This window comes from Xenopus laevis, chromosome 6L, assembly GCF_017654675.1.
Source record: "Xenopus laevis strain J_2021 chromosome 6L, Xenopus_laevis_v10.1, whole genome shotgun sequence".
In the NCBI taxonomy this organism is placed as follows: Eukaryota; Metazoa; Chordata; class Amphibia; order Anura; family Pipidae; genus Xenopus; species Xenopus laevis.
In genome coordinates, this window is record NC_054381.1 from 57,910,103 (window position 1) to 57,935,800 (window position 25,698).

At 36.9% G+C, this 25,698-nt stretch overlaps 1 protein-coding gene across 1 annotated transcript in view; it reads left to right on the plus strand.

Annotated features, from left to right (window-relative positions):
• The first annotated feature begins 1,203 nt into the window (after positions 1–1,203).
• The window catches only part of LOC108718502 (transmembrane channel-like protein 2), a 60,693-nt gene continuing 36,198 nt past the window's right edge, over positions 1,204–25,698 (plus strand). Inside the window, exons 1-5 of the mRNA XM_018266836.2 lie at positions 1,204–1,249; positions 3,608–3,658; positions 6,989–7,328; positions 14,569–14,715; positions 21,729–21,819. Of these exons, the coding sequence (XP_018122325.1) occupies positions 1,204–1,249; positions 3,608–3,658; positions 6,989–7,328; positions 14,569–14,715; positions 21,729–21,819 (675 nt within the window). The remainder of the gene's footprint in view (positions 1,250–3,607; positions 3,659–6,988; positions 7,329–14,568; positions 14,716–21,728; positions 21,820–25,698) is intronic.

Here is a 25,698-nt window from a genome sequence, read left to right on the forward strand (position 1 = left end):
CATTTTGCTTTTTAACAAATCAGTTATCTTTGTTTTATCCAACATATCTGCTGTTTTAGCTAGCTTGTGCAAATGGAGCTTTGTATAGAAAGTTGAGGACCCCTTACACTGTATGCCTTAACAAAAGGGTGGTGGCAGACAGGGAGTTTAGTCACCCAGGCTTGGAGGCAAGTTTTAATTGCATAGAAACTAAGTATAGTGCCAAGTAGAGCCTCCTGTAAGCTGCCAGTCCACATAGGGGCTACCAAATAGCCAATCACATTCCTTTTTGGCACTCCAAGGGACTATTTCATGCTTGTGTTGCTCCCCGACTCTTTATACATTTGCATGTGGCTCATGGGTAAAAAAAGGTTGGGGATCCCCGACCTAGAGTATGGGTGAGAGAAAACAGATCCCAATTGTAATCAGCTTAAAGCACTGCAACATATTGTATGCATTGGTAACACATTTATATTTTATTTATATATTTCCATTCAATTATAAATTACCTGCAGGTATAGGGAGTTCTAAAGGGAGACTGAATTGAATACTGTAGAAATATTAGTGACCTTTTAGAAAACTTTTGCAAAGCTACCAGTTCTTTGATACAGTCTTCATTAAAGAAAAAGCAATATAAATCACAATGTAGATAAGGCAACTATATAGAGAAACAGGCAGGTAGCTACAGTATAAAGAGAAGAATGTATACAGGATATTCAGATCTATTCAAAAACTCAGAGTCCTTAGAATGTAACAAGATATCCTGTTATTTTCTCCTGGTAAATAAATGTCCTACTTATTTGCAAGTAATTTAAATGCTGGATTCTGAGTCTCCATGCGCACAACAAAAGAATTTTAAAAGAACAAGAAATGAGAAAATCTGTACCTCTGACAAAGTGGCCTTAGTGGCATTGTTGTAACGACTGTATCAAAAATCTAATCCTGGGTAGATAACATGATGTTTGCTAAAAGATGCACCATCTGATCTCCTTGGCTTCATGTTTAAGTAATATGAGGTGTAATGTAATAGCACAGATGTTACACAGGCTGAAAATGAAAGTCAGATCAGAAGATATCTCAGTACACCATCTGGGTGCTGTTTCCTTGTATTATAAGGAAAAGAGAAAGCCATAACATGAGTTGCCATAAGACTCAGAGAGTTTACAAGGATACACTGGCCCAATATCCTGAAACAGACGGCATTAGAACAGCCAGCCTGGAAAGATGGCAAGAAAAAAGAAGAACCATTTAGAGGTTATAATGGAAGATGGTAAGTACAAATCTGATGTGATACTCACTGGGTCCTGCAATTGTTAGTGCATGAATGAGTTTGCTCTGTATTGTAAACAATTAAAGTAGAGTCTCTGTTAGTATATTGGTGGGGAAAACATTCTGTCTGCAACTTGGAAGCATGTCTCGCTAATTATTGTAATATGCATTTAATATATATTTAGATCATAAAAACGAACACACAGTACAACTCTTCTAATTAATTAAAATATAGGATGATGGCTTTGTTTTCATCCATGCAAATAGGAATGCTTATTATAACAAAAAATGAAGCACTTTTTAGTCCTTTGAAAGGTCATTTCAGAACAAAACCTTGCTATTGTATCTGGTGCTGTTCTGTTTCAGCTCTGTGAAAAGAAAATGGGTGAATAAAAGGAAAAACTGGTGCTGCAAGAAACATTCTTTTAACTTATTGATTAGTAACATTTCTCTGCAGTAGCTGTCCTGCATTTAAAAAACACAACTCCGAGATACAGTGTATATCAAATTTCAAGGCTCATTTTGTAAGTGGTAGCAATGTACAAAAAGCAGAAGTAAAATGCCTTTTTCTTGCCTATAGGCACAGCTCTATGTACTTCTTGAATGTAGCATAAATGGTTATGCTTCTGTTTTTGACTCCCAAGCACTTGTCACATATAATAAAAGTTGTGAAAATTAAAGACTTGTGCTCCACAGGCTATTGATTACCCTCTGTATGCAGGGGTGCCTGTGCCTAGCAGCACTTAATACTGGAATGGTGATGTACAGGTGGGAGGTGGGGGTCCAAGACACACAAGGCAGTAACACCAGGGGATAAAAGGCACAAAGAGGCCCTGTCCTTAACACCCACTCAGGGAAATATATATATATATATATATATATATATATATATATATATATATATACAGGTTATATACAGGGCTCTCTTGCTCAGCCAGTGATGCTTACATGTGATGAAAGCTGTAAGAAGCCATACTACCAATTCTTTTGAGCTGTGTAAGTTTAAATTGTCTGCAGAGTGCAATTTTGCACAAATTAAAGCTCCAGCGCTTCTTCCCCTGGCCTTAGTAAATTAGTACTTTTTAATTCAATCAGATGACAGAACTCTGATGCGGCAATACATACCTTTTGCAAGTATCTTTAAAGGGATCCTGTCATCAGAAAACATGTTTTTTTCAAAACGCATCAGTTAATAGTGCTACTCCAGCAGAATTCTGCACTGAAATCATTTCTCAAAAGAGCAAACAGATTTTTTTATATTCAATTTTGAAATCTGACATGGGGCTAGACATTTTGTCAATTTCCCAGCTGCCCCCAGTCATGTGACTTGTGCCTGCACTTTAGGAGAGAAATGCTTTCTGGCAGGCTGCTGTTTTTCCTTCTCAATGTAACTGAATGTGTCTCAGTGGGACATGGGTTTTTACTAATGAGTGTTGTTCTTAGATCTACCAGGCAGCTGTTATCTTGTGTTAGGGAGCTGCTATCTGGTTATCTTCCCATTGTTCTTTTGTTTGGCTGCTGGGGGAAAAAAGGGAGGGGGTGAAATCACTCTAACTTGCAGTACAGCAGTAAAGAGTGATTGAAGTTTATCAGAGCACAAGTCACATGACTTGGGGCAGCTGGGAAATTGACAATATGTCTAGCCCCATGTCAGATTTCAAAATTGAATATAAAAAAATCTGTTTGCTCTTTTGAGAAATGGATTTCAGTGCAGAATTCTGCTGGAGCAGCAATATTAACTGATTCATTTGGAAAAAAAAATGTTCCCATGACAGTATCCCTTTAATGTAATAATAGAATGGGGGCATTTAATATGCCCCCAGGCAGAAGAAGAAGAAGATTAAGGGGTGCAAAAGCATGCATAGAACACTTCTGCCGAATGGAATGGCTGGTCTTTGCACTTTGCTCCAGATGAAATCTTACATCCCTCATGATTACAGTGCTGTCAAACTCAGAGTGAATTTTATTGCATAAGATGAATGCAACTAATAGTTTAGGTTCATATTAGTATATCAAAAAATATGACCCTATGAGTGCCTTCCACAGAAGTCCAATTTTGGTTAACCCTACTTCCAGGAAGCCATTCCACACTATCTGAAGGGTCGCCAGATACCCCGTAATACACAGTGCTTGGCACATTGCAATAATTGTCATGGCTCCAGCATGAAAGTTCATTATAGATTACACGTCAGCCTGTTTTTATGATTAAATTGTGTGGCATTTATAGGTTTTTCTAAGAACTCAGAATCAATGAGCAGTATTTATGTTGCTCTCAAAGGGTTTCTGCCACAGAATGAATACTAAACATCATAAAGCTTCACTTACCTCATGCATTGACAATCATTTTTGTTCCATTCAGTTGGCATTGAGATTGATGGACAGTTGGATAGTAGCTCAGATACTGATACTGGTAAGTAGAGAAAAATATGTAATCCTTGGCTCTTCAGATTCCAACATTCTGTATGTACCATGCATGTGCAGGTACATGTAAACTTTACAAATAAAGAATGCTTAATTTTTGCTATACATAAATAATTATGAAGTTATTAATTCTTAATTAGCACATTTAAATTAATGAATACGATTGATAAAAGCTAACTGAAAATCCTGGGGTTTCTCTCAAATTCACCTCTTTTAGACATTTTCTATGAAATGAAGAGTGCAATGAATAGTTGTATATTCTTTGTGCTTATTGTTTTAATTAGGCAATATGTGTTTTGTATATCATTTTGTGGATAATGTGCAAAATGGGAACAGAAACAGAAATTAAAGTCACATTCTATTTACTAGTTCATACAAGCACAACAATCAAACAAATCAGCAGTCCACCAAGAAACCTCTCAATAGCCCCAACTCTTCTTAGGCTTTGCGATAAGGAGCAGCTCATTATATAGAGGGCTTCTCCGTGCAGTGTCGGACTGGGGTGCCTGGGGCCCACCAGGAAACCTCATCTCAAGGGCCCACCCTCCCGTACAAAATAGCGCCCGCAAATATAAAAATTAACAGTTTTATTTAAAACAAAACTGAAATGGCTGTGACAATATTAAATTAAAACATTAGTCATAAATACAAAAGCATAAGAGAATCCTTTTAAGTAAGTGCACATGCAATACAAACAAGGTAACCCTTTTATCACACTTTAGTGCTGTACTGCAAGTTGGAGTGATATATATATCTCATGTGGCTCTTCACATCTTGTTGGCCTTACATAAAATAACCTTACCAAAATATATATTATATATATATATATATATATATATATATATATATATATAGTTAATCCACAGAGGGGAAACTCACCTAGCACGGCGCCTATCCTGCAATCAATGCGGAGCAGGGGAACAGAATAGCTGAGCAATGACTTGGCAATGGCTGTCAGAGCAGTGGCAGCCTGCTGCCTATTACACAGTCCATGCCCCCCTCAACCCCAACCCCCTAGGGTGATTAAGGTTGTCAGCACAACTTTAACTTGCCCAGCCCAGGCACAAGCAGGCAGCCAAAGTGAATTCAGCCAGCCAGGAGGATCCACCGCACCAGTCCAGCAGTAACTCAGGCTCTCCCTCTCTGACGCGTCACGTGCACAACTCTCTTCTTACTCCCACGAGAAGGACGCATTGGACGCCAGCCAGGTCAGTGACGTCATCATCAGGCGCATTGCATTCGCACACTGAAACATGCGCAGTAGTGCAGCGCACGGCAGAACCACCCTGCACAGAGCACAGCACAGTCAGGCTGCAGGCAGCAGCGTTGACAGGCAGTTCGGTAGCCAGCCCAGGTGATAGTGGCAGCGCTGCGGGGCCCATTGCAAAACCGGAGCTCTGGCAAAAAATAGATGGGAATCTGGTCGTAGGGGCCCACAAGTACTGGGGCCCACCGGGATTTTTCCCGGTGTCCCGGTGGGCCAGTCCGACACTGTCTCCGTGGACTGCTGATGTTGTTTTTATTTCTAAATTACACTGTTTACACTGCAAATAATTAACTCAACAAAATAAAATTTAATACCGGAACCAGCAGTTGTATTTTTTTTAATTGTAATATTGTGTAGGCAGCCATCTCCTGTCATTTTGCCTGGTCATGTGCTTTCAAAAAGAGCCAGCACTTTAGGATGGAACTGCTTTCTGGCAGGCTGTTGTTTCTCCTACTCAATGTAACTGGATGTGTCGCAGTGGGACCTGTATTTTACTATTGAGTGCTGTTCTTAGATCTACCAGGCAGCTGTTATCTTGTGTTAGGGAGCTGCTATCTGGTTATCTTCCCATTGTTCTGTTGTTAGACTGCTGAGTGGAAAGGGAGGGGGGTGATATCACTCCAACTTGCAGTACAGTAGTAAAGAGTGACTGAAGTTTATCAGAGCACATGACTGGGGGCAGCTGGTAAACTGACAATATGTATAGCCCCATGTCAGATTTCAAAATAAAATATAAAATTTAAAAATCATTATATGATGCGTTTTGAATTTTTTTCCCCCATTTCCAGATAGCGGTCCCATACCTGTAACGGAAAAACAGAGCAATCTTCCATTAAAAGAAAGACTAGGATGGATACAAGCCCCATTTATGACTCTGAACATTGAACTGTATATTGTTCTTAGAAGGAGCACTGCTCAATATTGATTCATTTCATAATAAACTTGTATTTCCATCAGATTTTGTGCCACGAGTTTCAGTTATATTATTTTTTACAATGTGCATCAGTGTTACTGAAGATTTATGAAGCATTGTTATTTTTAGTAGTAACAATGCTTCAAATGACCACTCAAGCATGCTTTTCTTTTCATTTTTTTGTAAATGAATTGCACAAGTGTATGAGTCAAATGTTTAATCCCCACATGCTTTTTGCATCTGGAATTAATGATTCCAAGGGGTGTTAAAGTTCAGCATTACCACTGAGCTCAAGCACCCCATTGAAAAGAATGTACTACCCAAAGAAATCAAACATATTCAGAGGAATTATTGGTCAATATTGGTCACTGCACCTGAGCAAACTTGGTGCCTTTTATTACATAACCCCATAGTCTTTTATTACACCACCCAACATTATGACAGAATATCCAATGAAAAAGTTTGGCACAAACTGGATCACTCTCCACGATGTAGTTAAAAAATGTATTTATTTAGAACAGCAACATCCCAAATGCCTTACGTATTTCGTGCCTTTTGGGCACTTAATCATAGCCTATGATTAAGTGCCCAAAAGGCACGAAACGCGTAAGGCATTTGGGATGTTGCTGTTCTAAATAAAACATTTTTTAACTACATCGTGGAGAGTGAACCATTTTGTGGCAACCTTTTTACATTTGATATTCTGTCACAGTGCCTTCCTGAGCTGAAGGCTTAAGGTGTGAGCACCTGGATCCCCCAATGCATTGGGTAAGATAAACCCTCAAAAATTTACAATTTGGAGCTTGAAGCACTATACAAATCATTTATGTATATAACCCAACATTATGAGACCAATTAAACCTGCCCTCAGAACAATCCTATAATGAAACTAAGGCAAACAAATCTGATTTGTAGGCATTTTGGGATGAAATGGATAAAGCTCGAAAATCCCAGAATTACTATTTGTTTTTATTACAAAAGACTACATTCTAATGGTTTATTTGTCTTCATTTATTAAAATTTTTATGTTTTTTTAAAAAAAAAATACCAGCATTTTTCTGTGATTAGATTCATAATTAATGAAACATTTTCACATATTTACTATACTCCTGGTAATCTGCTTAACGATGATTCCATAGAGGATGATGATGAAGACATAAAGAGAAAAAGAAGGAGAGGGAAAAGATCAACCCAAAGAGGGTGTAATGACAGTGAAGAAGACTTTAGTGATGAGGAATCAACAAGTCGAGTCAAGAGAAAGGGAAGAAACAGATCTAAAATGAGAAAAAAAGACATAGATGACGATGATGACGATGATGATGATGATGATGATGATGATGAAAAAAGCGGTAAAAACAGGAGAACTGGGAATAGAAATAGAGGCAGGAATACAGGAAACAGGGGACAAAAGGAAACAAAGAAAACAGGAAAGAAGAATGAGCAAAAGAAAGAGGTACAGAAAAAGAAGAAAAGCAGCAGGTAAAACTGTTACTCAATGTAGTTAACTGATTAAAGGGGTGGTTCACCTTTAAGGTAACTTTTTGTATGTTATAGATGGCCAATTGTAAGCAACTTTTCAATTGGTTTTCATTATTAATTTTTTGTAGTTTTATAATTATTTGCCTTTTTTTCTGACTCTTCTGACGGGAGTCGCTGACCCGCTTCTAAAAAGCGAATGCTCTGTAAGGCTACAAATGTATTGTTATTGCTCATTTTTATTACTCATCTTTCATTTCAGGCCCTTACTGTTCATATTCCAGTCTCCTATTCAAATCAATGCATGGTTGCTAGGGTAATTTGGACCCTAGCTATAGCTACCAGATTGCTTAAAATGCAAATTGAAGAGCAGCTGAATAAAAAGCGAAATAACTCAAAAACCTTAAATAATAAAAAATGAAAACCAATTGCAAATTGTCTCAGAATATCAATCTCTACATCCTACTAAAAGTTAGCTGAGAGATGAGCAGCCCCTTTAAGACACACACAAACACATACTATATATACAGTATGTGTGTATGTGAATATATATATATATATAAAAGTTCAGGCTGTCATTGCCAGCAAAGGGTTTTCAACCAAGTATTAGAAATTAACATTTTATCTTCAGTTTTTTAATTTGTCCAATTACTTTTGAGCCCCTGAAATGAACTGATTGTGTTAAAAAAAAAGGCTTTAGTTCCTCCCATTTTTATGTAATCTTTTTGTTCAACCCACTGAATTAAAGCTGAAAGTCTGCAGTTCAACTGCATCTAAGTTGTTGCATTTAAAATTCATTTTGTTAATGGACAGGACCAACATTAGACAAAAGTTGTCTCTGTCCAAAGATTTATGGGCCTGTATAGTACTGTATAGAAAGCTAATAATAAGTAATAAATAAACTGCCCCCAGGAAGGAGTGATATGTTTGTCTGTCGCTCTAAATCTTGTCATGCATTCAACACAATTACAAGATTCTGTGGCAAATGACAAAATTCTATGTTATCCACAGTAAAATGTTATGAGATGCAGTAAAGTAGGATCTTTTTTGTTTTTATTCATGTTAATGTGATATTAAAGCCACCCAATTTTATGTTGTTGGATCAATACATGCTACATTCTGCACTTGCTTTCAACCCTTATGTTGTGTTATGTCCTGTGGAAAACCACCCATTTAGCTAATATGTTCATTTTCAAATGAATTATTTTATAACCTGCGAAACTATATCCGACTTGTAGGAAGTAATTAGTCGGTATGAGGACAGGACTGTTGCTCAGTCCTGTACCCTTGGGCTTTAGTGAAAAACAGGTGAGAAAAAAATAACTTTTTTTTTTCAGGCCTGCTATTTCCATTCCCAGCATGGGCAAAGATTTCTTCCTTATTCTTTAGCTACAGGGCAGTTCTACAAGGTATTTTGCACACAGTAAATGCCAGAGCTCTCTGCCCTGGTTTCTGCAGCATAGACTGCAATGCATGAGCACAGGATTAGGGATCACTACACAAATTCCTGATTTTCTCAAACCCCCTCCCCCAATTGTATGCTAATAATTATCATAATATATTTACTAAATGTGATGTCGTGTTGCATGCAACAAAGTGCCTAAAATGCCTTAATTCACATTTTACTTGCCTGAGCCCTGTACAGCTACTGGAACTCTTGATCTCTGGATTTCTCAGTGGCTGCAGTCATATAAGCAAAGTATTTTGTAACAAAGAATCTCTTCACATTTAAATGTATAGACTTAAAAATGTTGTTTGTCTGTTTTATTTATTTATTTATTTCAAGATACACAACAGCATAGGCTAGTTCCTAAGAAAGCAAATACTGTGCTACCCCTGGGGTTTGCTGAGTTCCCTTTGCTATAATATGTATTGATTTAAGAGCACAATTGCTTTTTATAGCTAGATTTAAAGCGATGTTGATGATAAATGTTCTTCGTTGTGTTTGCACTTTTGACCGTAATCATTAATGTTTCTCTCAGGCATTTTCCGCATAGTAAGAATTTATCCAGCTCTTTCATCCCCCTGTATAATAAAAATCCATTACCAATGTTAGAGGCAAGGTCAGCTTGGCACTAATACTAAAAGCAATTTTATATCATCTTATAAGGAGAATCAGGCTGTACCATATACAGATATACAGGTAACCCTTAGCACAGTTTATGTCTTGGTTTAGAATCAGTGCGTTTAAGTATATTCTTCTACTTCAGTTACAAGACTTGGTCAGAAGTTGCAGAAGCTGTAAAATAGTTTATAAATGATACTGGTTTCTTGAAGCTTCATTATGAAGTCAATAAACTATCCACTACCCTACAGCTTCTGTATTTTCATAATGGCAAAACAAACATCCTTTTAAACTCTTCTTTTGCAACTCCTTATCTCTAACCCTAATAACAGATGCAAGAATAATAATAATATAATCTCTAATAATCCCTAAGGGGGCTACATTGCTCTTGTGTGACATTGGGAGTTTACATTAACATACCTCCCAACATTTTGGAAATAAAAAGAAAGCCAAAGAAATTTGCCACTTGTAGTGGGGGCGGACATTTTAGACCACGCCCATTTTTGTGACCACACCCCTAATTACCATGTTCATTTTACAAAATTTGCCAGGTTTTAAAAGTTTGAACCTATTTCTGTGGGTTTTTTCAGTTATTACAGTTTTGCTAATGAAGGTGAATTGCCCTTTAACCAGTGAGTCTCACTTTCCCCAAGGGACCTCCTTATCTAAATTGTTACAATTACTCATTTGCTTATTTCAAAATTGTTAAAAAGTATCTTCTTTGCGCCTGTTAGCTGTTCTGGGCTCTCTACCAAAAGCCAATTAAGTTAGAAACTTTTAGGGATGCATCGAATCCACTATTTGGGATTCGGCCGAATCCCTGAATCCTTGGTGAAAGATTCAGCCGAATACTGAACCAAATGCATATGCAAATTAGGGGCGGGAAAGGAAAACGTGGGAAAAATTCTTGTTTTGTGACAAAAAGTCATGTGATTTCCCTACCCGCCCCTAATTTACATATGCAAACTAGGATTCGGATTCGGTTGGGCCAGGCACAAGGCATCAATCCGAAACCTTTTGAAAAAGGCCAAATCCTGGATGAATCCCGAACCGAATCCTGGATTCAGTGCATCCCTAGAAACTATGTTTCTTTTTCTGTTCAGTGCAGAGAAAGTAGGGACTTTCCAGTACAAACACGGGACTGCGGGTTGAGCTGTCAAAAGTGAGACTGTCCCGCTGAAAACTATAGACAGTAGGGAGGTATGCACTAAAATTTTTGGCTTGCCAAAAATTACAACTGATTCAGGAATCAGGACAGTCCAGGTACCACAGAGATATACTGTGGTTAAACATTTGTTTAAAAGTCTCCAGTCGCAATCATAAAGAACCTGGAGTTTAATGTTGGAAACAAAACAATCACAGTGATCATGGTCACTGGAGGATGCTCTTAAAGGAGACACTGGGAAAAAACAAGAATTTGCAGATCTATAAGGGGCCACGTTTGAAGATGATATTAATTTTTTTAGGATTTTTTTTTACTTATCCTATATGTCCTCAAATCTAGGTGCCTAATTGAAAGAGCTAATGGACATCAACTAATCAGTTTTGGGGAAAGTAGGGATACTACTAGTCAGGGATAATGTAGGTTAGGTAGACACGAGTAAGCAAGACTTGGGTGGAAGGTGGTTTGGTATAAGAAAAGGTGGAAACAGTTTTAAAATAAGACTCATTAATAATCCTAATATACATACACACCTTAATCTCCAAATGGAGGATTAGTCTATTGAATATTTGTTTGCCCTTTAAAAAACTAGACTTTGTTTCAGAATGTGAAGTTGTGTACTATTCTAAATGAACTAAGGAATGAAATGGTTATCAACACAGAAATTAGAAAAAAATGGTTAAATTAGAAAAAAAAGTTTTAGAATTTTAGAAAATGATGTACTCAATACAAAAAAGAAGCATACCTACTTGTGTATCTATATATTGCACTGTCAAAGGCATTGCATTTTAAATGAGGTCTCTGTCCCTGGTGAATATACAAATTAAACATAATATAAGATTCAGGCTTTCCCAGTATTATTGCATCAGCAACCTAGGTCAGAGTAAGCATTGTAACTTAGCAACTGGAGTTTTTTTTGTCAAGAATGTGTCTTGCAAATTCTAATTACACATTGGTGTGATAATAGAATGAATATTCCATTTAAAAGACTGAAAATTATATTTTCTACTTTAGGATTTTTGTTTGGTTTCCTTTGGTGCACGAGCCATATCAATAATGTTTCTTTGCTTATTAAGGCAACACTGCAGTTGACATGTATCTGAGCACACTCAGTTACTGATAAAGAAGCAATAATATTTGCAAGTCACTATAATTCGATAATAATACTTAAAGAAGCATATACACATGTACTGTATTCTATTGAATTAGTGAGAAAAATGAATGTTTGCATCCAGATTTGTATGACTTACTCAAAGTATTGTTACGTTAAAAATTTAAAGGGACCTACTGTATCTGAAAACAAACATTACTGTAGCTTTAAAGAGAATACAAAACATTCATAATTATTATGCCCTCCAAATTTTGCAGCACTACTGCTCTCAGTATATTGCAGCATATTATATAGTAGTGGTCCCCAACCAGTGGCGCATGAGAAAAATGTTGCTCGCCAACCCCTCAAATGTTGCTCCCAGTGGCCTCAAAGCAGGTGCTGATGTTTCAAATCAAAGTTTTGATTGTATAAAAAACAGGTGTACTGCCAAACAGAGCCTCCTATAGGTTGCCAGTCCATAAAGGGGCTACTAAAGAGTAGAGTAGAGTAGAACAGCTAAGAGAATCAAAACCATTATTTGGCAACCCCGGGAACTTTCTTCATGCTTGTGCTGCTCCCCAACTTGTTTTATATTTCAGTGTGGCTCATTGGTAAAAAAAAGTTTGAGGACCCCTATTATAAAAGGTCAAATTATGTTGTAAGCTGTAGTTTGTCAGCTTCATAGATGGATACATATTAGCTACAACTTACATCCAGTTTGTGAACAGGCTCACATGCAGTTGCATTAGTTTGATGCAATTGTGTGCAATTGTAGTGGGCACAACACCTTTCCTTTATTTATTTTTTGCACCAAATACCTAGAACACCAAGCACTTGTCAAAAACCTGTATTAAAAGTACTAACTGTTATGATCTCTGGAACAAAGAAAAGGGAGTGAACTTTTGACATAATTCAAATAAGATTCTTACTGGAAGATTCTCTTTTATGTGGAGCAGAGTGTTAATAAAGCAAATTAACCAGGGCATGTCCTCATTAAAGGGATACTGTCATGGGAAAACATGTTTTTTTCAAAACGCATCATTTAATAGTGCTGCTGCAGCAGAATTCTGCACTGGAAACCATTTTTAAAAAGAGCAAACAGATTTTATTATATTCAATTTTGAAATCTGACATGGGGCTACATATTGTCAGTTTCCCAGCTGCCCCCAGTCATGTGAGTTGTGCTCTGATAAACTTCAGTCACTCTTTACTGCTGTACTGAAAGTTGGAGTGATATCTCCCCCTCCATTTCCCCCCCAGCAGCCAAACAAAAGAACAATGGAAAGGTAACAAGATAGCAGCTCCCTAACACAAGATAACAGCTCCCTGGTAGATCTAAGAACAAAACTCAATAGAAAAAGCCAAGTCCAACTGAGACTGATTCAGTTACATTAGGAGAAATAACAGCCTGCCAGAAAGTAGTTCCATCCTAAAGCCTAAAGTGCACTGACAAAATGTCTAGCCCCATGTCAGATTTCAAAATTGAATATAAAAAAATCTGTTTGCTCTTTTGAGAATTGGATTTCAGTGCAGAATTCTGCTGGAGCAGCACTATTTACTAATAAGTTTTGAAAAAAAAACATGTTTTCCCTTTAAATACAGTGCATAACTGGTGCACCCTTTAACATTCTGTATGTAGAATGAAGGCAAACTGAGGAAAGAATGACAAGAGAAAAAGAACTACAGGATTCCTATATACATCTCGCTTGTTTTATTTAATAGGGCAAGGAGTCACATGTTGAAATGTAAAGGTTGGAACCTCAAGGGTAACATTAGAAAGCATTACTTTACTGAAAGATTCTCAAAGCCATTTTAGTCTTGTCGAGGTCTTGTGTCTTGGTGCACTAGTACATGATTTAGTCTAGACCTGACACTTAAGGGTCAAAACCCAAACCTTGTCCACATTTGCCCTTCAATCTGTGTATCTTACACGCCCACTTAGACTGTAAGCTTTACAAGACAGGGACACTTAGGGGCCGATTCATCAAGCTCGAGTGAAGGATTCGAAGTAAAAAAACTTCAAATTTCGAAGTATTTTTTGGGCTACTTCGACCATCGAATGGGCTACTTCGACCTTCGACTACGACTTCGAATCGAAGGATTCAAACTAAAAATCGTTCGACTATTCGACCATTCAATAGTCGAAGTACTGCCTCTTTAAAAAAAAATTCGACCCCCTACTTCGGCAGCTAAAAGCTACCGAAGTCAATGTTAGCCTATGGGGAAGGTCCCCATAGGCTTGCCTAAGTTTTTTTGATCGAAGGATATTCCTTCGATCGTTGGATTTAAATCCTTCGAATCGTTCGATTTAAATCCTTCGAATCGTTCGATTCGAAGGATTTAATCGTTCGATCGAAGGAATAATCCTTTGATCGTTCGATCGAATTTTCTGCTCTAAATCCTTCGACTTCGATATTCGAAGTCGAACGATTTTAGTTCCTAGTCGAATATCGAGGGTTAATTAACCCTCGATATTCGACCCTTGATGAATCGGCCCCTAAATCTCTGTGTATTTATTCTTATTCATTATACTATTTGTCATCCCTGTGCAGGCCTAGATTTGAGGCGAGGCCTCAAAGGCCCAGGCCTAGGGCGGCAAAATGTAATTGACAGCATGCCGCCCAGCTGCATCCCTATGTAACACTGGGGACTCAAAGCTCCCCAGTGCTCTGGTGCTTGAAAGTGAGCTCACTTATGCACACTAGGATCATACGACGTCTGCGGGAGGCGTGCACGCAAGTAGTAGCACTGGGATCATGCGGCCTTGGGGCGCCGCATCTCGAAATCCATGCCTGTCCCTGTGTATACTTTTGTACATTGTAAGATTGCACTTTATAAGTAAATAAAAGGACATTGTAGACAAATTCTATTATGAAAGGCCTCCAAACTATAAAAAAGAACATTCACCAATGTCCTGTTTTTACAGTGATTCCCAGTCCTCATCCTCTGATGAAGAATCTCTGAATGAAGAGGAAATGGCAAAGTTAATGGAAAATGTGGAGGAAAAGAAGAAACTGATATCCACCATTAGAAACAAACCATGGCGTATGAAGAAAAAGCTCTCAGTGTTAAGGTAACACTTGACTATAAGGTTTGACTTGCTAGCTTGTCTGGATTTGCTTTGTTAATGTAAAGCCAGATTCAGCTCTGTGTTAAGCCAACAAATTCTTATATATGACTACATATTATTAGTAGCTTTGTTTATTATAACGGTGCTCTTTGTCTTAGCTGTTAGTACTCTTAATACTCTTTGTAATGTGCTTTGTAACTATTTACTTTTCAGATGTTTTTGAATATTTCCTACACACACAATGGTTATGGTATCTAGATTATACCTTATATACTTATATAAGTGGGTCTTATTTTTAGCAAGTTTGGTTGTTTTTCTGGGTTAGATCTTCCTACCTAAAACACAATATTTAGCTTTTTACATATTCTTGCATAATTTTCTTACTGTATCATCACTTATTATGGGTTTTATGATGCAGTATATACCAATCTCAGCCCAACTAAGGGAGGAATGATGGGCTTGTAGTTGCACAGCATCTAATACCATGGGGCTTATTTATTACTGTGTAAAAACAATGGCTTTGAAATGTTCACACATCATCAAGCATTGCTGCGTAAAAATGACACTTATCAAGTTTTGCTTTAATTTTTGACTGCCTACTGTGTACAAATCTGGCATAACTGTAAGCAGCCACATAAAAATGCTATGGCGTTCATCCATTGCAACTTTTTACACTGTTTTTCCTGACAATTTTGCGTGAGCCCTCTATGGTTAGAAAACAAATCCAAATCCCAGCACTGCAGTGTTAGTAAAAAGCAGAGGAAATCTGTGGATGCACTGTGTAAGCAGAGATCTGGCATGATGTCAAGAAGCTGCAGTTGCTGATAGAATTAGATCAGGTTTACAATTTTAATTAAGGGACAGGCGAATTCACTATTGTTATATTCAGTTCTACACTGTTCTATATATCTCTAAGTATTACAAAAGACTAACGTGTGATAATCAAGATCCTTGAATAGGTTTCAGATAACCTTGATGTTAAATTGTGCAGCTTCTTCATTATACAAACTGCACAGAAATCCGAAGGTTTGTCTTTGTGTGTGATGCTCAATGTTATCTCCATAAAACTCCATACAGATGGTTCTTAGTTGCTGATTTTCTATATTATGCAGTAGATACAAGTTATAACAGAAAGGAGGCTGCACAAGTTGACTGCAGAGAATTTTCATCCTTTTAGAGGTAGCAAAACAACTACAGGCTTTTAGTTTGGTAATTTATTAAGAAAAATCAAATGTTATGGTTTGCTTATAGTAATTTAGTTAGTCTGCATATTAAAGGATATGTAACCCTCCCCCACAAAATTGTGATCAGTGAACAGCCTCCTTGAAATCTTTAGATACCTGCCACCCTGTTTGCTAAAAGTTTAACAATAAGGCTGCAATATCCGCTTAATCACTTATAATTCTTCCTCCTCCTCTAAGCCACTCTGCCCCTTCCCTCAGGAATTTACTTTGGCTGTTGGCTAATGAACATGCTCAGTTATTCTCAGCTCAGATCACTAAACACACCCTCCAGTCTAGCAGCAATGAAGAGATGGCATTGCTGGTTCACATAGAAACTCTAGCTGTCTGATCCTATTTTTCTCTCCTAACCACCTCTCCTGAGCTCATCTTATCCATTACAGTGCTCAACCCCAGCAGCACTTTTTATGAAGTATGTTGTGCCTGTGTAAAAATGCATTCTGCATTGCATGAACTTTACAGCATACATGTCCTGTTTGCAAAGATCAGTGATATTGATGATGTGTCAGAGGGAAAATGGCTGCTGGGTGAAAGCTGCTATTTGTTTCTAGGAAAATGCAATGGCACTGGCAAATGGACGGGGTATATGCAGTACAAATTATGAGGCTTGGGTGGGGAAGATATGCCCAACTTATATACATGAAGGGAAAAGAAGCTTTGCATGTCCTTTAAAATACACTGTGGGTTTGCTAAAGAAATGTGATATAACGACAGAACAGACTTAAGTAGTCAATGCAGTGTGCAAAGTGCACAATTTTGGACACAATGTTTTTTTACCCACAATGCTGCTGTAACAGCATGTCTTTCTGCCTTTAGGCGTGCTGGCTTGTGTAGGTTTTCAGCGAACATGCTCACAATATTATGTTGCAGCATGTGGCGTGACATGATGCAAGATGCGATGGTGGCCCGAGCGTGCACACTGTATTTCATTGGCTGCCATCCTTGTCCATTACATGTATCCATTCCAGATTAGTTCCCTAGCCCTTTAAATATTGTTCTCTCCCACTGCACTTTTTCCAAGCTGGCTTCTGGTTATTCAGATCCTGCTCAAGTATTTGTTGCTATTTTGGTTTTGACCTCTGCCTGGTTATTGACTTTGGTACTTGCTGCCTTACAGGAAAATCCTGGAGCTATAAAGGCAGGGGCTGCATGACAAGGGATCTGAATAACCAGCAGCCAAATTTCACTGGTTTATGTTTAAAGATTGGCAGAATCAGATGGCTGAAAGCAAATGGTCAATTGAGGAGTCCACCAGTCATTACATTGGCCTGTTATTGTTTACATCTCTGCCTCCTCCTTGTCTGTACGCATTTGGCTCTAGAGTGTGCCAGTTCCCTGTCTGCTCCTCCGCAGAATGTTCTGGAGCCCCAAAATGGAAAACCAGGGTTGACAGGGGTTTTCTTGTTACACAGAAGGGTATCCCTCTCCATCTGTCTCCCAGGGTTACTTGCTAAACTGACCGTTATAGTAGCATTTTCCCCACAAGTCCAGTGTAATTGCAGCCGCAAGGAGGAAGTGCATCTGATGCAATTGCATCCAAAGCAGAAATGTTTTTATTATTTGTGGGTTTTGAGTTATTTAGCTTCGAATTCAGCAGCTGTCCAGATTGCAATTTTGGCAGTCAGGTTGTTAGGATCTACATTACCCCAGCAACCATGCATTAATATGAAAAAGAGAAATATAATTAAAAGAGGCTCTGAATAGAAAGATGGATAATAAAAGTAGCAATCATAATAAACTTTTAGCCTTACAGATCATGTGTTTTAGATGGGGTCAGTGACTCCCATTTAAAATCTGGAAGGAGTCAGACGAAGACAAACTATAAAAAAAGAAAAAAATTAAGGCAAAACATTTGCTTAGAATAAGCCATTCTATAACATACTAAATGTGAACCACCCCTATACATCTGGTGCATACACAATGCATACAGCAAACCACTCATTTAGTGAGGTCTGGGCTGCCAGACTTTCTAAATAAATAAGATATACCAACATTAAAATAAGGGTAGGAGGGTTGATGTTGCTCCCAGTGCTGCTGCAATGGAAGATATTCCCCTACTTATATTAACTCTCCACTCCACCTTTCCTTCTCCATCCACCCTTTCCTAACCCTATCTGTCCTGCCTTCCTAACGCAGTCAAGACCCCCCTCCCTTAATACTTTGGCGTCCGGGAGGCTCCATTACATTGTTAATTGGAAATCTACACTTCGATGGTTATTTATTAATCCTCAAATTTTTCTGGTTGGACTTTTTGGGATAAAACTCAAGGGAAAAAAAACTTGAATTTCTAGAGATTTATGCTGCAGAAAGCCCGAATCCGAAAATCCGCCATCTTAGACTTGTCGAGGTCCTGTATAAGTCAATGGGAGAGGCACCTACCTAGTTATCATGGTTTTCAGCGGCTTTAGATTAAAAAGCCAAATCTTTCAGGGGTTTTCAGGCAAATAGTCGAAAAAAGCGTTGGGCTAAAATGGCCAAAACATTTGATTGATTCCGGCTTTTGCTTGCTTTTATCAAATTTTTCCAAAATCCGATTAATTTAGGTTATTCTATCAATAAATAAGGTCAAATCGAGCATGGGAGTTTGATGATAGATATACACACACGTATAGATATTAATTGTGTATTTGTAAAATGTTTAGTTTGTCTTAAATCCCCAAGCTCTAGCAGTATGATTTAAAAAACTGGAGAAGTGAGTGAATTACTATATATTGTTGTTGTATATGTTTTATAATTAGTGTAGTCATGGAGACACCTATAATGGCCATAATGTTGTAAAGATTGTTATGTAATAGGTTATTAGTGCAGTATGTAACAGCATCAGACAATAAAATCTCTGGATCATTGTGTACCAAAAGTGTCCCCTTGAATGTACAATGTTTCACGTGTGAATGAGAAAAAGTCTTTTATATGGTGAAGTTGTGGAAATCTATCTCTGAAGCAATTCTACTAGCAGATACAACAGATAGTTTTAATAAAGAGTTAGATGGATAACCAAGTTCTTTTCTAATGATAAGATACAAGGTCATTGGCACACATGCAAACATTCTAGACAAGGTTAATCCAAGAGCTAGATTCATTTTTGAGTTTATAAAATGGTATATTAAGGTTATATATGCCATAACTAACACACACTATTTACTTTGTAGATCTATTTTGTAAACTTTTGGACCTGTTGATAATAATATTAGAAACACATTTGGGACAGATTTACTAAGCTTTGAATGGTGAATTCGAATTTTCAAATATTGTTTTTGGTCAAAAAAATGTAAAACCACCAACTCAAATTTGAATTTTAATATGAGTTTTATCACACCTCGACCCTGGAAACAGTTCTAATTTGACTATTCTCCACCTAAAACCTGCTGAGTTCATGTAGAAGTCAATGGCAGAGGTCACTTGAACTATTTGAAGATGTCAATAGTAGAGATGAGCCAAATTTTTGCCAAGTTTTGCTTCAAAATTGACACTCCAATGAGAGAAAAAAAATGTTGCATGTCAAAAAAAATTTGACATGGATCAAAATAAATTTGAAGCACAAAAGTTGATTCAAATTCGATTTGAGTTTTTGGGTCAGGAGTATTTGATAGAATTTTAGATGTTCACATTTTTTCATACCATTTGAATTGTGAATAAGATCAAATTTATTAGAGTTTAAAAAAATTCACAATACTCTAAAATTCGACCTTTGATAAATAACCCCGTGTCTTGCTTCCATAGCCAAGGTTTTGCTAAGTTTATTACCATTCCTTGAGAATTTCACTGGGGGACCCAATAACTTTTTGACTTTATGAACTAATTTACTGGCGATAAAAGAAATAATTCTTAGATATACATGTGTGGATATCATGCTTTGAGAATCTGTAGGAAAAGAGAAGAAGAACAATAAAGATACAATAAAAGATCAGTGCTATTGTAAAGAAACACCGTTTTTGGAGTGGGCATATTTAGTACAACCTCCAGACTTACAATGAGTCATCTTTGGAACCACATCTGAAGAACCATTTTTGAAGGCTTTTCATTCCCAGTATAGTGGATCTCTAAACGTGTGACATAAAAAGTTTGGGCCTCACAGCAAATCTTTTAAGCACCCACATCCTCTAACATATACTGAAATTGTAACAGTCTGAACCACAGCAGGTCCTAGTCATCTACTGTTATAACCCTGGCTAGGGCCATCGGTATGGCTAGAATGATCTCATGATAACTCATTTTGATACCAGTGACGTGACTAGATGTTAATGGGCCCCACAGCATGGTAGGGCTCCCAAAATATCCAGAGGTTGTTACCTATACATTAAAATTACTCATTATGTATTGCCTCATGGGGTTCCTTTATACTGTACCTCTTGGGCCCCCCTAAAGCCGCAGGATCTACTTCTTCTGTAGTTACCTGCCTGTTTGATACTGTGTTTTATAGGTCTAAAGGGGGTATACATAAGTGAATTGTTACATATCCCATAACCAGGGTCCCGGGTCTCTTATTAATTAATTTTTTTCAATTATCCTAGCAACCATGAACTGATATATTGAATAAGAGATTGGAATATGAATAGAAGGGAGTCTGAATAGAAAGACGAGTAGCCTTCCAGAGCACTTGTTTTTAAATGGGTTAGTGCCCCCCATTTGAAAGCTGGAAAGAGTCTGAATTTAATTTAAGGACAATGAAGAGTTGATTAGAATTAGCCATTCTATAACATGCTAGATGTAGTGATGGGTGAATTTGTGCCGTTTCGCTTTGCCGAAAAATTCGCGAAATTCGCAAAACGGTGAAAAATTCGCGAAACTGCGCCGGCGTCTCGTTTGTGACGCCGGCGCCCGTTTTTGACGCCGGCGTCCGTTTTTTCGGGAAAAAAATTTTGACACCGGCGAATTTTTTCCGCGAATTTTCGCGGGCGTTTCGCGAATTTATTCGCTGGCGGCGAATCGTGCAAATTCGCCGCGAATTCGCGCCTGGCGAATAAATTCGCCCATCACTAGCTAGATGTTAACTTAAAGGTGACCCGCCCTTTAAGGTAACAAGCAAGGTAGAAAGTACACGGGAGAGTAAAGGATTCTGGTTAAGAAAGAGGAAAAACAAGTTAATGGAAGGTAAAATATAAAGGGAAGAAAATAAAAAAAGACAACTGTAATCATTTTTGTTTTATTCTGTTACCTTTGTTTGCTGATTTATTAATACCCTGGTTTGTAATTAAATTATAAGTAAAGTGCTGTGTAATTTTCTGGCTTTGTATAAATAAACAATGATGATATTAATAATTGATAATGTTTATATTTGTGGATTTTGTGGGGGTCTATTGATGGTTTTTAACAGCTGCTGAATTCTAAATTTTGACCATTCATCATATGAAGTTCTTGCATTTAGAAACAGATTCGAATTGTACTTGCATAGAATCTATGATCCAGAATGCTTGGGACCTGGGGCTTTCTAGATAAAGTATCATTTAAATATTAAATAAATCCTACAGTGTTATTTTGAAACCAAAATAGATTTATTGAGCTTAGTTAGGATCAAGATGCAGTTTTATTATTACAGAGAAAAGAGAAATACTTTCTAGATATAAGAATGTTTTACTTAACTTGGGTTCTATGGGAGATGGTATCCCGTAATTCATAGTTTTCTAAATAAAGGGTTTTTGGATAAGGGTATATAAATTTGAAACTGAGCAGCAGTAATACACAAAATACTTTAGAAACGTAGCAAAGCTTTTACTAATAATATTCCTACTGACAATAGGAATACTTGTCACCAATGAATTTTTTTTTATTTTCTAGGGATGCCCAGAAGTTTGTGGAGAAATTTGAAGGGGCTTTGGGAAAGGGGAAAGGGAAAAAATTCTATGCTTATAAAGTAATGATGTTGAAGGTAAGTAGAGCGTATTTTCAATAATAAGATTTCACAAGGCTTAATCTCTCTAAACAGTAAATATACTGTATCAGTTAAACACATTTTCATTTGTCCCCACAATAAACATTCAAGTGTGCTGTAAATATTTATTTATATGGGTTTCAAAAGGTAAAAAAATATTCTGCATTGTACAAGGATATCTAGTATTCGTGACTAGAAAGACATTGGAAGGTTTCTGACCTCATTGTCTTCTTGGATCATTTGCAAACCTTATAGATATAATGTTAGAGTATAACATCTTCAGCCATGGCATAAAGCTCAAAACAGAGCTCTCCAAAGGGAGTCATTTATTCTTGCTGGCACAAATACTGTTAAGAATTTGCCTTCATCGCTACAAATCTTTAAAAATACCAAACTACTTATCCAATTAGACCTACTATGTTAATACAAATGAAGACCATATAAAAGCAACTAGTAAGTCCCATACAGTGCATTCTGCACAATATGGGCCTATTTATAATGCTGTGTAAAAATTGGAGGAAAACACTATAGCAACCAATCGGCAATTAGATTTCAAAAATCGAAGAAGACAGCACCAGTCTTGATGATTATTTAAAAAAGCCTTTATTGTTACTTCGTGGCTTTATCATCTGAACAAATGCATTTGTTGCATTTGTTCAGATGATTAAGCCATGCAGTAACAATAAAGGCTTTTTTTAAATAATCTTCAAGACTCGTGCTGTCTTCTTCGATTTTTGGATTACTGAAGTTGGTGGAGGTGGACACAATTTGACGTGCACCTGGTCGTTCTATATAAGAATTAAAGTGGGGAGTGCTGGCTGACAGTTTGTCTATGAGCAATTAGATTTCAACAGTCACATAAGAGTTAGAAAACTAAAGCAAAGATCTGATACAAATTCATGAAGAATCCATTATATATCCATTTATATTTAGTTATTTTTTCTTTAGCAATTATGTTGTTTGCATTCTCATGTATGCCTGTGTGTGAACTCTTCTGTGTACTGTGTCTCTTTCCAGTATACAGGTGTTGTATTTATATATTCTGTCATCATTTTGGCAATGGTCACCTACAGTTTGACCCCCAAATCTGTTCATTTATCACAACAGATTTGGAAAAAAATCCAAATATCTATTATATGCAGTAAAATATTAGTATTATTAGTATTATTGCTAATGTAGAGGTCAAGTCAACAGTGACTAGGTTTTTGAAGCGCCTTTGACTGTGTTGAAAATAAATATTTACTATGCATGGGTATAGGGATCTTTCCATAATTTGGGTCACCACACCTTAATTCTGATAAAAGATCAATTCAAATTAAATTAATCTGATAGAATTGTTTTCCCACCAATATGGATTCATGCAGCCTAGTTACTTAGAAAAACCATATTTAAAAATTAGCAGTATTTGTTTAAAATGGACTCTATAGGAGATGGCTTTCCAGTAATTTGGACCTTTTTGGATAAAAGATTTGTGATAGACTTGTAGCTGAATGTGCCAGCAGACATTGGCTGCAATTGGGACATGACTATGCTCTAAAATCCAGGTATTTCATATGTGAAATATAAATAGCAATACATAGGAAGTTGGATTTTGTTTCTCAGCTGAAAATAACATTAAATAGAATGTAACTGATCTATATTTTGTATTCAAAGCATGAACTATAGGCGCTGAAGTATTATGGAGATTACATTATAAGTTATATGCAGTCAATACTGTAATAAATTAACAAAACTTTAATGGTTGATTGGTATTTAATCACTGCCTAACATACATTTGAAAGGGAAGTCAATATCTATGCAGCCAGTGAACTCATTATTTATTTTTAGTAGTATACCCTGTAGTGTAATTTATTCCTTTTCAGCCAATTCACACAGGCTTAATGGAAGTGAAAACTGTGGAAGTAACCAAGTCTATAGCATTAATCTTTAGAATGAGAAGGCATCTGTATAAGGAAATACAAATCATCGTAATAAAAAACTAAAACAAGCAATAAAATTGCATTCAAAATATTTTCCATTTTGCTCTGCTAAACATATATATATTGCGCAGTTGCTACTCTTCAAATTCCAAATGGACTGAGAAATTTCAGGTTTTGATCAAGTAGTAGCCTCATATATAAGTTTTCCAGGACCAGAAATGAAGTTATGTCCCATGTTCTGTACAAGGTCTAATGATCAGATGGAATACAGACCAATTTGGGCGACTTTAAAGGAGAAACAAACCCTTAATAAGAAAAAACCCTACCCTCTACCCTACATAGACCCCCTTCCTCCGCCCCCAGCCTATCTGCCCCCATGGGCAAATGCCCCTAACTCTTTACTTACCCCTCCGTGCAGATCCTATTCAGTGGAGTTTACAGGCATAATCTTCAGCTGATTCGGTAATCTTCAGAATGAGACTGACGATTCCACAATTATCATGAGTTTCGGCACATGTGCAGTTGGCGCAAAACAGTAAATTGCTCCAACTGCCCATGCGCTGCTTTGTCGGTCTCATTCCAAAGATTACCGAAGTGAAGAAAATGGCTGCCTTGAACTCCGCTGGACAGAATCTGCATGGAGGGGTAAGTAAAGACATAGGGGCATTTGCCCAGGGGGAGGATGGAGGGTAGGGGGGTAGGGTTTTTTTTTTATAATTAAGGGTTTGTTTCTCTTTAAAAGGAACAGTTCAGTGCAAAAAAAAACTGGATAAATAGATAGACTGTGCAAAATAAAAAAATGTTTCTTATAAAATTTCTTATATAGTTAGTTAGCCAAAAATTTAATATTTAAAGGATGGAGTACACAGATGAATAACATAATAGCTAGAACAACATTCCTACTTTACATCTCTTACATTTGAGTTAGTCAGTGACCTGATGGGACATAACTGTTTAGTGAGTTTGCAATTGATCCCTAGCATGCAGGTCAAATTCAAAAGCAAACAGTTATGATTTATATGCCCACCCCCTAAATTCATTGTTTGGTTATTGACTTGTGAGCTGCAAAGCATGAGGTTGGGTTATGGCAATTATGTTAGACATCCAGTCACTCCAGCCTTTATACATAACATTTTTGGTTAACTAACTATATTGAAAACATTTTCTATTATGCACAGGCTATCTATGTACCCAGTTTTTATTTTTACACTGAACAATTCCTTTAAAAACATGCCATATTTTCTATGTAGTTAGAAACAAATCTTAGACAAACGTAAAACCAATATGTTCACAAGATCGAACAGATAACAATATATCCACAAATGTTTATTATAAGCAACCCATTTTGCTTTGCTTCACTCTGTTAGTGACTTTTGCTATATGTTCTTTTTCAGTACACTAGATATCTTATTTTAATGCCAACCATGAAAAAATGTGGCTTTTTAAAAGATTTTCACTGACAAATGACATGGTACCAATCCAAACTCATGTATGTTCACGGCACATTTGTGCATGCTTTAAATCTCTAAATATTTTGCTATGATCTACATCATAACTATAAATTGGTACCATTTCAGACAACTTTGCAATATTCAATGTTATTAATTATGCAGTTTTAAATAATAAATTGTTACACTCATAAAAATTGTGCCATAGATTTCTGTTTGACTTCTGAGCAAATCAATTTTCTTCTTTTATTTACTTCTGTTAGTTGTTAATGTCAGTCAGCTTTACAGTCTAGTACTGTAAGAGCAGTAATGGCATGAAATTACAACTACAGGACATTGGGTCATTGATTACTTTCTGCTCTGTGTGTACTTGTGGCATGAGTACCATCTTTACTCAAATAACAATGCAGAAAAGTTTTTGTCCCTTGTTCACCCAGAACAAAAGTACCTTACATATAATGGGGTTTATATCTTACCACTGCTGTCATCAACAAGCCCTGTCTTTTTTT